Source organism: Taudactylus pleione, unplaced genomic scaffold (genome assembly GCF_031769625.1).
Source record: "Taudactylus pleione unplaced genomic scaffold, aTauple2 ptg000642l, whole genome shotgun sequence".
In the NCBI taxonomy this organism is placed as follows: Eukaryota; Metazoa; Chordata; class Amphibia; order Anura; family Myobatrachidae; genus Taudactylus; species Taudactylus pleione.
This window is the reverse complement of record NW_028285044.1, coordinates 4,095,783-4,109,039: the sequence shown is the minus strand read 5'-3', so window position 1 is coordinate 4,109,039 and position 13,257 is coordinate 4,095,783. Positions and strand designations below refer to the sequence as shown.

Genomic DNA, 13,257 nt, shown 5'->3' with positions numbered 1-13,257 from the left:
CCTTTAAGTATCACTTAAATTCAATATGTCATCTACCCTTAGGAGTTTGAACACACTTTTGAGCTCCATACTAATTGGGGTTAACTGACTAACCTTATAGAGGTATTTATTTATTTATTATTTATTATTTATGATTCTGCTTTCATGGGCTGACTGCAATATTCTCACTGATACCTGGTGGCTAATTATTTGAGTCAGGTGACAGGTGTTTTCCTTACACATGGGTGTATGTGTCTTTTTGAGTATTTAGGAGCCTGCTAGAAAAGTCATTTTGTGTATTTTGTTATTTTTTCAGATTTCTGTAAAGTCTCATATTAATGTCTACCAATTGATGTGATGTCTATGATGTCCAATATGTGAAAGTCTTGAAAAAGGTTCATCTGGGAACCGAAACGTCGACTACGACAAAACACTTGTGACCTATAAGGACTAAACTATTGAGAAATAATGTGACAACATTAAATTGCTTTATTGATTTTAAAGGAGAGTGCATCCTTCCTCATTGGATACAATTTTGAACTATATAGGGATCTAGTGTCCTTGGAAGCACCCCCACTGATATCTATTTATGAATGTGAGTGCAGGGTCTCTGTCTTTGTTTTATATATATATATATATATATATTGTGATAGGATCACTGGTAAAGTGGTCTGTGACAGGGACATTTATCCCAGATTCCTGTCTTATGTGTTTTAAATCCCCAGGAGAAAGTCTGCAGTGTAGCAGGCTTGAGTTTCGGCTTTTTGAAAAGCCGGTTTGGGACCTGGGGATTGTGGGTGAGAGGAGAGGGAGGGCTCCACCCATGGCCACTCCAGGTTTTGGTTCTCGCAGCCTGGTAACAGGCTTGTTAGGGTTTCCACCTGAGAGTGGCCAATATAAGCCTAGTGTGTTTAGGGCTGAGTGTCTCACCTGGGAGGGCAGGCAGGGAGTTTGCTCAGAGACACTTGAAAACCTATCTGTAAGTGTTGTGCTGTGCCTTTGTTGCTGGTGAGGGCATTAGGCCCTGCCAGGTTCTGGTAGTGAGGGAACTACCTGTGAAGTTAGTGCCCCGACAGGGCTAGGATTTATGTTTATGTTTTCTTTATGTTATTTCTGACATTGTACAATAAAGACTAACGCCGACCAGCTTGTACTTGCATCCAGTCTGGCGTACTGTTTCCCAGCTGCTGTGTGTGAAAGGAAGGAGTCCTCTACCCAGGAGAGGGACCCCCTAACCTAACTGTGTCACAATATGGTGGAGAATGCGGGCACCCACACACACTGAAGTTGCAGCGAGAGGAAAACTTTCCGTTTAAAAATTAAAGGGACAGATACCCAATTTGTGAGTGTGGAAATAACGCTGTGTCCTTGGAGTCCCATAAAGGAGGCATCAGCCAATGCTCAGAGAGGCAAGGTTCAGCTTCCAACCTACACCCCAGGACAAAATGGAGGACATTATTAAGGCCTTGCTCCAAGCTACAGCAGCTCAGCAGGAATCTACCAGGGCTCAGCAGGAAGCTACAGCAGCTCAGCAGGAGTCTACCAGGGCTCAGCAGGAATCCACCAGGGTGCAACTGTTGGCCTTGGAGACAGCCCAGAGGCAACAACAGGTTGCCATCGAGGAAACCCGCCAGGCCTTAGCGGAAAACAGCCAGGCCATAAGAGAGGTGGTACAGCACCTGGTCGCCCGGCCCAGAGATGTTACTACTGGTCCTCCCACCACCACTCACTCCGTACGAGCCAGTCACTTCCTCCAAAAGATGACTTCGGGCGATGATGTGGAGGCCTATCTCGCCGCATTTGAAAGAACGGCCGAAAGGGAGAGTTGGCCCAAGGAGCAGTGGGCAAGTCTGGTGGCACCTTTTTTGTCTGGGGAGCCACAAAAAGCATATTTCGACTTATGCCTGGCTGATGCCAAGGACTATAAAAAACTAAAACAGGAGATCCTAACTCACTTGGGAGTCACCACCTTTGTTCGTGCCCAACGGGTCCACCGCTGGGAGTTCCATAAGGACAAGCATCCACGTTCGCAGATGCATGACCTCGTCCATCTGTCCTCAAAATGGCTACAGCCCGAGACGCTGACGGGACCACAGATCGTGGAAAGGGTTGTGATGGACCGGTACCTGCGATCGTTACCTGCGACTCTGCGCAAGTGGGTGAGCCATACAGACCCTAAGACCGCGGACCAGTTGGTCGAGCTAGTGGAGAGGTACGTGGCGGCTGAGGAGCTGAGGAGTATGCCCCACCGAGCCCCGATGGTGCACCGGCGAACTCCCACAGACACTGGTAAGACTGTTCCAGGGGAGAAGGGTGCTGGGCGGTGGAATGTACCTAAGACTGAGGGTGTAGAACCTGGAAACAGGCCTGCCAGGCCAGGAAGGTTCTTTCCCCGTAAACGACTAGACATTAATATGATTCAGTGTTTCCGGTGTGGTGACTTCGGCCATATTGCCGCTAATTGTTCACTTACAACTGAACCTATGCAATGTGATACTGCTCAAGTCTACCGCAGGGCGTCTTTCTTTGCACAGACAGCCTGTACGGCTGACCGGCAGGCTGAGACTGATAAGCACATGTGTGTACTCACTGTAGATGGCAACCGAGTAGAGGCACTGTTAGACTCTGGTAGCTTGGTGACACTTATGAAAGCTGAGCTGGTGAACCCCTTGAGGTGTACAGGGAAAACTGTTGGTGTGACCTGCATACATGGGGATACTCGATATTATGTTACTGCCGAGGTGAACATCGAGACACCATGTGGTTCTGCTATAGGTTCTGTGGGTTTGGTTCCGGGTCTGATGTACGATGCAATATTGGGGAAAGACTTTGCTCACTTCTGGAAGTTGTGGGAAAGCCGTTTTGTTCCAGAAGTGAACAACCCCGATCCATTTGAGAAAGTTGTCGATGTAGTGGAGGAGGGAGTTTCTTCTGAGTCAGAGTTATTCCCTTTTTCTACTATGATTTGTGAACTAGAGAATGCGGAGCGTGACGGTGGCCCGCCAACTGATGTGCCTCCCATTGAGGTGGGAAGTGTTGTTGGGCCAGTGGATCATCTGCCTGATTTAGAGGTCAGAAGAGAGGTCTTTGCCGTGGAGCAGTTGAATGACCCTACTTTGGTAAAAGCCAGGGAGAATGTAAAAGTAGTTGATGGTAAACCCGTAGACCCTGATAGTCCTTTGTCCTATCCCCACATGGCAATGTGTCAGGATTTGTTATATCAGGTGACTAAGAAGGGGGAAGATATTGGGGAACAACTAATAGTTCCCAAAGCCTACAGAAGAACAGTGTTGGATCTGGCCCATGGTCATATAACGGCAGGCCATCTAGGGGTAGAGAAAACCACTGAGCGAATAATACAGAGGTTTTTCTGGCCCGTGCTTCATAAAGAGGTATCTGACTTTTGCGCATCCTGCCCTGAGTGTCAGTATCATGCTCCCAGACCACATTTTAAGGGTCCACTAGTTCCATTGCCTATTATAGAGGTGCCGATAGTGAGAGAGCACCTGGAACAGGCTCAACAGGCACAGCAGAGGGTATACAACCGCAATGCCCGGTTACGCAGCTTTGCTCCTGGGGACAGAGTGTTAGTGTTGGTTCCCACTGTGGAAAATAAACTTTTGGCTAAATGGCAAGGCCCCTTTGAAATCTTAGAAAGAGTGGGACAGGTCAATTACAAAGTTTACCAGCCGGGGAAAAGAAAGCCGGAACAGATATACCATATAAATCTGTTAAAGCCCTGGAAAGATAGAACGGTACTGTCGGCCGACCGAGCCCCTCCAGTAAATCTAAAGCCCTATAGGTTACCAGAAGCACAAAGAGAATCGGTGTTGAAAGAAATTAAAAATATGCTAGAGTTAGGGGTTATTGAAGAATCACATAGTGAATGGTCAAGTCCCATTGGGTTGATTCCAAAGCCCGACGGGAGTGTGCGTTTCTGCAATGACTTCCGAAAGTTGAACAGTGTTTCAAAATTCGATGCCTACCCGATGCCACAGTGGAGAAGGAGGCGTTGGCCGTAAAGTGGGCGTTAGAGGCTCTCAGGTACTACTTGGTTGGAAGAAAGTTCAAATTGATCACTGACCATGCCCCTTTGAAGTGGATGTCCGAAAATAAGGACAGTAATGCGAGAATTACGAGATGGTTCTTGGCGTTACAGACTTTTAAATTTTCAGTGGAACACAGGCCAGGGGGCCTGTTGTCTAAAGCAGACGCGTTGTCACGCGTTCATTGTTTGGGGGCTTCAGTTGTTCCGCCCCATAGGTCGAAACAAAGGGGGGGGATATGTGATAGGATCACTGGTAAAGTGGTCTGTGACAGGGACATTTATCCCAGATTCCTGTCTTATGTGTTTTAAATCCCCAGGAGAAAGTCTGCAGTGTAGCAGGCTTGAGTTTTGGCTTTTTGAAAAGCTGGTTTGGGACCTGGGGGTTGTGGGTGAGAGGAGAGGGAGGGCTCCACCCACAGCCACTCCAGGTTTTGGTTCTCGCAGCCTGGTAACAGGCTTGTTAGGGTTTCCACCTGAGAGTGGCCAATATAAGCCTAGTGTGTTTAGGGCTGAGTGTCTCACCTGGGAGAGCAGGCAGGGAGTTTGCTCAGAGACACTTGAAAACCTATCTGTAAGTGTTGTGCTGTGCCTTTGTTGCTGGTGAGGGCATTAGGCCCTGCCAGGTTCTGGTAGTGAGGGAACTACCTGTGAAGTTAGTGCCCCGACAGGGCTAGGATTTATGTTTTCTTTATGTTATTTCTGACATTGTACAATAAAGACTGGCGCCGAGTGTCGCCGATGTACTTGCATCCAGTCTGGCGTACTGTTTCCCAGCTGCTGTGTGTGAAAGGAAGGAGTCCTCTACCCAGGAGAGGGACCCCCTAACCTAACTGTTTCACTATATATATATATATATATATATATATATATATATATGTGTGTGTGTACTTCCCTTTCTACAACAGGAAACATTGTAATTCCATATTTTCATTTAAGCCCATAGGGCAGTGGTTCTCAAACTGGGTGTCAGGGATGCCAAGGTTTGGTGGTCCAGGACCAAATCAAATTTTTTATGGTCAATGTGAATGGCAAAACCAGAGCTGGTGTTTGCCAATCATAAAATACATGGACAAACAGAAGCATGTCCACCATCGCATAAGTGAACCTAAGGATGACATATAAAAACTATTTACTTAATTTCATAATTTTTGCTGAAATTCTCAATAAGAAACTACACACCAGGACGATATTTGCACGATTTGGCCATATCGTAATGACAAATCGGGCATATCATGCAGTGTGTATGCCCGATTTGCGTGCTCCCGTGGTCACATGTGAGGTTGTACATATTAATGAAGGACGAAACAGTGATTGTTCCATCTTTTATTAATTTTTTTAAGTGTGTATTGGCAATCATGAGATATCCAGGGTGAAGGCAAATCGCCCTGAACATCGGCACGATTGCCGGTCGATTAGGTGTGTACCCACTTTAGATCTATCATCTCCCTATTATAAGGTGACCATACACGGCACGATATATGTGCCGATCCGACGGATCGCCACGATATAGGTGCTACATCGTGCCATGTATGGGCACAATATCGTACCTGATATCGTGTTGCGGGATCGTACATCGCATCCCCAGATCTTCCTGCAGGTTGATCAGATCTGGGATGCGATGTACGATCCCATTAAGATGGAGGAGGGGGAGCCGGCATATCGTGCGGTCAGTGGGGACCACACTGGGAATGCACGATCCGTCTGCATCGCACCATGTATGGGCACCTTAAGTCTGAGTACGTTGTCATTTACTTTGTATTGTACTCAGTAGCGGTTGTAGGGACGTGTGGGCAAGCAGGGCTGTGGCCTGAGAGCGTGGCCGCAGTCACCCCTTCCCCTCTTGCCAGCTGCTATGTACAAGAGGCTGCGGAAGCTGTGGCACCATATTGAAACTTGTCCCCTCGCAGACTCGCTGTGCTTGACACGCTTCAGGCTCGGTGGCACACTTCGCACGCCACAAGATTATATTCCCCATCTATGCCCATGTGGATGGTAGGGAATGACGTTGGACAGTAGCTGATGACGTCAGGATACAAAAACCAAAGGGGATCTATCCACTTCCATTTACAAATGGCCACGTACCAAACCCATGTTGACACATGTGAATAAAACACGGATCCCAATAAATACAAAATACATTTTTAAACAAATATAAAAACCCTATACACTTACACATTGTTAATTGCATGTGTGCCTGTACAATTGTACTTAGAACTCACCAAGCAGTAACTGCCTATTCTGGCCACTAGATGTCGCAGTAATACCATGTGTGTGGTGATTCCCACTGTCACGTGACCCCAAGCGGCCGGCTCGTCATTTCTGGTCCAAGATGGCCGCGCTGAGGGGGAGTCTGCTGCAAAGTGTAAGAGGGTTTGTAGAAATGGGGGGTGCAGGCAATTGTGACAGGAGAGGCGGCACAAGACGTTGATGTGCCTTTGACTATATTTAAAGTATGTGACAGATTCTGTACCATTCACAGATAACTGGACGTAGCTGTAACACAATCTCTGTGATACAGGCAGGGAGGATAAAGCTGTATTTTACCCTTTTTCTTTAGCAAAACATCGGTTCTAGTATCTAATAATGTCATTGCCCATATTCATACCTCCCAACTGTCCTTTATTAACCCTTTATCCCCCTGTATGGAATTAATTGCTAAAAAGGTACCTATTTATTCTTAAACTCAATTTTGTGTATTATTATTACTTAGTTTATGTGTATTGTGGTTCCTTGTGTATATCGCTCAAACCTTTTGTATCATTTTTGTATATATTAAAGTTTTTAATTATTTTAAAAGTTTTGGTTTTAATTGATTTGAGTTAAAATGTTTAGAATGAATAGGTACAAAATTTGGTAATCATGAAGTTTAAAGCCCTAAAAACAGACTCTAAACTTCATGATTGATCTCTTGTTCTCTTTTACCATTCAATTACATTCCACAGCTCCAGTATCATTATGACAGAGTCATACCCCTTTTCCACTAGCTCCAATAACCCGGGTTTTTGCACGTGAGCACATAGCAACCTGGGTTACTGAGCTGTGCTGTGAAAAGGCAGGGTGTAAGCCGGGTCGATCGACCCGGCATTTTAAATCGGGTCACGAGAAGGGTTGAATGCGTTTTTAACCGTGCTTGTGATGCAGTGTGAACAGGTAACTCGGATTGATGCAACCCAGGTCCCGTTCTTTGCGTAGGAAGAGCCGGTGCTTGGAGATGAGATCTCCAAGCGCCGGCTTATCACGTGACATTAGTGCTGGGCTGGGCTTGCAATCTAGTGGAAAAGGGGTATAATTTACTAAGCAAAATAGCAGTGACAAATTTGCCACAAGAATTACAGGTATATGTTATTGGCTACTTATCCCCATTTCAGACATGAGCTGGGCTCCGACCTGGGTTTTTGAACCCCAGTTCAACTTGTGTCTCAACTAGGGACCACCTTTCACACCTTGCCTTGGACCCCGGGTCGACCTTGTTCACACTGAACCCGTGTCTGCCCTGGCTGTCAGTGTCATTGAAAGGATCAAAATGTTGCAGCAAGTGTGGCACGGTGTTTTCCATTATTGCTTCAGAGGGTATTCGGTCAAAATATGGAGAGTCAGAGGGGGGAATTCAGTTGTTAGTGCTGGGCATGAAAATGAGCGATTGACTTCGTTATCGTTCAATTGCTCATTAATCGTTCATAAATCATCCAGTAAAATGTCGAAAACGACCAGCGATGAGCGCTCCCACTGGTCGTTTTTGACATCTATCATCGCCTGAACACACAGGCCAACCTGCCGATAATGACAGGTTGGGCATGTTCGGGGATAAGGGAGGGTGCCTGCACTGAATGACATATCGTTCAGTGTGGGCACATTATCCACTGCACAATGTTGTAATCATGCAGTCGTTCAACTCTCGTCTAGTGTGTATGCACCTTTACTAATGGGCGTCTATCAAATCAATGCAATTGTTGCTCTGATCAGACGCCCGTTAGTCGCGGCAGTCACATTTGTTTAGTTTGTGTGGCAGGGAATATGGATTGTGATGACAGGCACTGATGTGAATAATTGAATATTTTCTAAATTGCTATGTAATATATAGGTACTCTATACACCATAATAATACTAATTACATAATAAAGGTTCATTTCTAGGTAATATACTGTAGCAAATAAAAATGTTGTTTCATTAAATCCCAATAGTGTCCCTAGTTAATTTTTAACAGTTAATAGTTGATATAGTAAATAGAGACTTTCTTGGAATTTAAAAATCTAAAACACGTGCCAAGTTAAACAATGGGCATGATAATGAAGCCCTTGGTGCATACAATTGTCCTATTGGCTCAGTATACTGTAATTTGTAAACTATCTGAAGTAATTGTTATAACTACTGTATGTTATTTTGTTCATTATCTAAGGCATTATCTAAGGTTCATTATACACGGTAAGATTTTTTTACACGATGTGCGCGATTTAGATCGATCGCGACGATCAGCCATGCATGTTGTGTGTGGTTTGGCATGCTGTACGACGGCGATGCGCGTCCCCGCCGTCGTACATTGGCATCGTAGATGTTATGGAAAAACCATAAGATCTGCGATCCATCATGCTGTTAAATAGGTAAACGAAGCATCTTGTAAGATGCATCGTTTACCATTCACAGCAGCATGCGAAGCATCGGGCTGAATTTGAGAACGTACCGAAGTGCCGTACGTTTTCAAATCGCCCTGTGTATGGCCCGCATTAGCACCATGCATGATTAAACTCTAGGCTACTAAATAATTGGGATAAGTAAGGATAAGGTGAGAAACTGGATATTGTTAACAATACCTAGACCCCTTGTCACTTTATAGGTAGGTACAATGAGTGCACAGAAATAATGAGATACATGTGTTTGAAGGTGTCATAGTGAAGGCATGGCATGTGCTCGACTTCTATGAACACTGATGTGTGTATTTGCGTACCTCTGAACATCAGCTGATGGTAATTTGTTTCAGCAGCGTGGCTGCATCATTACTGCTCTTTTCTTCATATTAAAACACAATTTGTATGGGGCGTTTGCGGAAATACCATCTTACTAGAAATTAGGACAATCGTTTTGATTGTAGGGGGGGCAGAACAGTCCCCTGAAATTGGAACAGTCCTACTGAAACTAGGACTGTTGGGGGTATGTAACAGGAGGAGTGTTGGTTTGAGAAAGGATCCCTCTTTATACTGGCAGACGGTCTCATCTAAAGCTGGCCACACACATGGCGATCTGCACATGATCAGCCGATGTGTACGATTTGTGTACACATTGAAACTCTCCCCAGCAGCTCTGCACACGATCTGCACACGATTTGGTGTCCAATCTTCAAACGATCTCTCCTGCATCCAGACTTTCACAGTGCATCATGTCCTAGATTGTCAGATCTGCCCTACTGCATGGCAGATCTGATGATGCGATGTGCGACCAGCGGGGACGCGCATCGTGATCGTGAGTGATGACTCGCGGTTTACTTAGGATTTGGCCATATTTTACACGATCTGTCATTCCAATGTGACGGAATCGGCCAGATCGGGTAATATATCGCTATGTGTGTGGCCAGCTTAAGAATCTCAAAGATGGCCTGTGCACGTGGCATTTGTTTTCTGCCTGACAGGTGGTGTGTTTCTGAAACGGCAGATGATGGCTGTCCACAGGCACAGAAGGGTTTACTGATCCCTGTATAATAAAGGACAGCCTGTACACACTGGCTTTCTGTATAGAACAAGAACACATCGTTTGTATACCACTACAAATATTAAACACATGTCAGGGGGAATTAATACAACCCATGATTTTAATGTTAACATTTCTAACATAATAAAGTAATATTGTGATGGAGGCCAGGCCTGGCTTTGTACCCATGCCCACAAGTTTCCTCCGAGTGTACAATAAACACTTTCTGTCTGTTTCTTTGACATTCTATATTTGGAACATGTGAAAGAGGATCAAGGAACTCACATCTATGTATATAAGAATTCCTATTAAATAATTTCATGGGTAATATTGTCAAGCTAGTTTGTTTCACTCCTTAATCTTTGTAACTGATGCATTTTAACAGGAGCAGCTGAGTTGGACAGATGACCTCCCCCTCTGCCACCTGTCTGGTGTGGGATCAGCCACAAATCGGACATATAACTCTGAAGGATTGGGGAAAGAGGAACACCCCTGTGAAGACAACTGGTTAAAGTTCAGGTCGGTTTTGTGGTGCTTAACAGAAAACTACTGTTTCAAAGCGAATAAACACTTTGGAGAGTTAGATTTGACAGTTTATTTGCAAGGTATATGTTTTCAGAAGCCCAGTTACCAAGAGAAATGGATGATTGAATCCCTTTGTTTGTATTAGGCCTTAAATGTGTTAACTTATCTGCCATGTCTTTTGTGCTTCATGCCCATAGAAATATGCAGACTTTTACAGATTCCCAGTAATGGCTGCTCCTCAGTGTTCACAACCTCTTGGGTAGTTCTTGACTACCCTTGGGCTCCTAAGCCCCTGTATATTTCTCATATAGTCAGTCCCACGTATAAAAAAGCTTTCTTATGTAATATTTTTATGATATCCTTTATCTCTAACCGCAGCCTGGCCAACATATGTGATTCCTCAACCTCCATTTAGCTTCATTACACCTTTCCTTTCCTACTGTCTCTCTACCTCTCTGTTCTTCTTTCCTATGCTCCCATTGTAATGTTTTCTATGTTAGGTGAATCAGCTTTACCAAAACCTCTCTAACGCCATTATGTGATCTTTTTTCACCCTGGGTCACTGTGTTAAGCTGGCCACACATCTAAAGATTATCTGTCCAACCAGCCAACTAGTTGATTGGTTGGAATGAAAATCTGGTAAGGAATACAATCAGCAATTTGCTTCCAAATGCTGGAAAATGGACCAAAACTGTTGTTTGAACAAATAGTTTAGATCAAACATTTAACAAAAATGTCTGAACGACCATTTTCATCTGTTTTCTGGCATTTAGGAGCAAATTGCTGATCATCATTTACTCCCATACCTTACCAGATTTTCATTCCAACCAATCAACAAGTTGGCTGGTTGGATGTAAGTTGGTCTAGTGTGTGGCCAGCTTTAGAGTTCACTATTACTGTAAATCAGTGGCTCTCAACTCCAACCCTACAGTACCACCAACAGGTCATGTTTTGAGGATTCTGTCTGCGGAAGCAGGTAAAGGCCCCCATACATCAGAGATGGATCGCTGCGATCGGATTGAAAACGCCGATCTGCCGGTCGAAATGCCAACCGGCAAACATCGATATTCCGTGATCCGTAGCAAGAAAGGTGAAATTCTACTTGTTAAATTTCACAGATCGGCCAATTGCGATAATTTTTTGATCATGATCGGCAAATCTGTGAAACCCAACATGTTGGATTTCACCGATCCGATGACCTGGCGTCTCTGGCGATCTGTCTCTGATGTATGGGAGCCTTAAGATAATTACTGACCCAGCAAAATAGAATGTCACCTGTGCATGATTAAAGAAATCCAAAAACATGGCATTTCGGTAGTACTTGAGGACTGGAGTTGAGAACCCCAGCTGTACACTGATTGCATTATTTTCAATAAAAGTAGATTGCATAAAGAACTGAAATAGGCAATTCTTTTGGTTTTTGACATTGTCTGACAGTACAGCATATTGCAGAATGCAATGTTATTTTGTCTTATAAGGTGCTGATATATTTTATATAAGAATTTGACATTTATATTTGAGTCTGCTAAATTGACACTGGGCCTAATTCAGACCCGCTCGCAAGCTCTGAGCGCCCGCAAGCGGGTCGATGTTGGCCCAGTGCGCATGCGCACGACGGAGACTGCTCCGTCGTGCGCATGCGCGAGACCCGGATAGCGACGGGCAAGCCGTCGCTCCGAATCTCGCTACAAAGGGGGCGTGCTGTCGATGGTGAGTGACAGCACGCCCCCTTTGGTGGGCGTGCCGGGGGCGTGGCTGCACAGACGGAGGCGATCCCATGGGAACGCCTACTGTCTGGGGCCGGCCCCACTGACTTCACATGTGATGTCTGTGGGAGAGCTCTCGGCTCTGTTAGAGCCGAAAGCACTCCAGGGCTTGCGGCAACGAGACCCTACAACAAGGGTCTCGTCGCAAGCCCGATGGTCTTGACCATCGCGACCATCTTCCTGGCCGCTCGCTATAGCTGTGGGTGGTCACCCACAGCTATACGAGCAGCCAGGAGGCCGCTCTAAAAATGAAGAAGGACGGCCCTGATTCAGAGCGAGCGCTCTGTCAGAGCGTCCGGCTCTGAATCAGGGCCACTGTTCCACACAAAGAAAAATAAACTGCTGTTCATCAAAGCCACAAAATGGTGACACAGTATTCAACAGTAATCCTCAGCCATAACATTTTCATAGGGTGCTCACTGAAGTCCCTGCAGGCAAAAGCAGTTATACATAATCATAGATGCAAGGGCTCTGTGCGCTTCTTTGTTGTATTACTGGTCTGTTGCCTATAGGCATAAGTAATGACACATGTAGGTTCCATACAGCTAATCAAGCTATTTGTGAGTGGGGTCACAGACTAGCACATAATACAGTTTGTCACAGCATACCATAGCCAGCACAGTTTTCATAGTGGTTAGCATTACTGCCTCACAGCACTAAAGCCTTGGGTTTGATTCTCACTCAGGTCCATCTGTGTGGAGTTTGTAAGTTCTCCCAGTGTTTGCGTAGTTTTCCTCCAGGTGCTCCGGCTTCCTCCCACAATCCAAAAGTATACTGGTAGGTTAATTGGATTCTGGTATGTAAAGTAAGCCTAGTGCATATATGTGTGTGAACGTGTGGTAGGGAATATTGATTGTAAGCGCCACTGGGGCAGGGACTGATGTCAGCATTATATAAATAAATAACTGTAAGCGCTGCGGAATGTGTGTAGGTTATATTAATAATGTAGGAAAATAAAATAGTAGCACTAATGACATTACTATCTAGCTCCTGCGATAAATTAGTTTATAAAAAATAAAGACAAATCACATAAAACTATTTTACTTACCGAGGATTCATTTAACTGTAGTAGCAAAATTTATCTGTGCCTGTCCTAAGCCTTATTACACACACAGGTTTTATCCGGACGGAAAAAGTGAGTTTTTCTTCTTCGGGTTCCTAAGGGTCCGCAGGATCTACCTTGGGGTATGTGGAAGGATCGCATCCAATGCACCAAACAGCAAAGCTTTTTAGCTCCCAGCATGCACTGGTCCTCCTCTC

General features: G+C 45.0%; 1 protein-coding gene across 1 annotated transcript in view; it reads left to right on the top strand.

The window, feature by feature from the left end:
• Positions 1–6,277: 6,277 nt before the first annotated feature.
• Positions 6,278–13,257, top strand: part of TAB1 (TGF-beta activated kinase 1 (MAP3K7) binding protein 1) — an 86,857-nt gene continuing 79,877 nt past the window's right edge. Inside the window, exons 1-2 of the mRNA XM_088455075.1 lie at positions 6,278–6,389; positions 10,092–10,225. Of these exons, the coding sequence (XP_088311201.1) occupies positions 6,357–6,389; positions 10,092–10,225 (167 nt within the window). The 5' untranslated portion in view covers positions 6,278–6,356. The remainder of the gene's footprint in view (positions 6,390–10,091; positions 10,226–13,257) is intronic.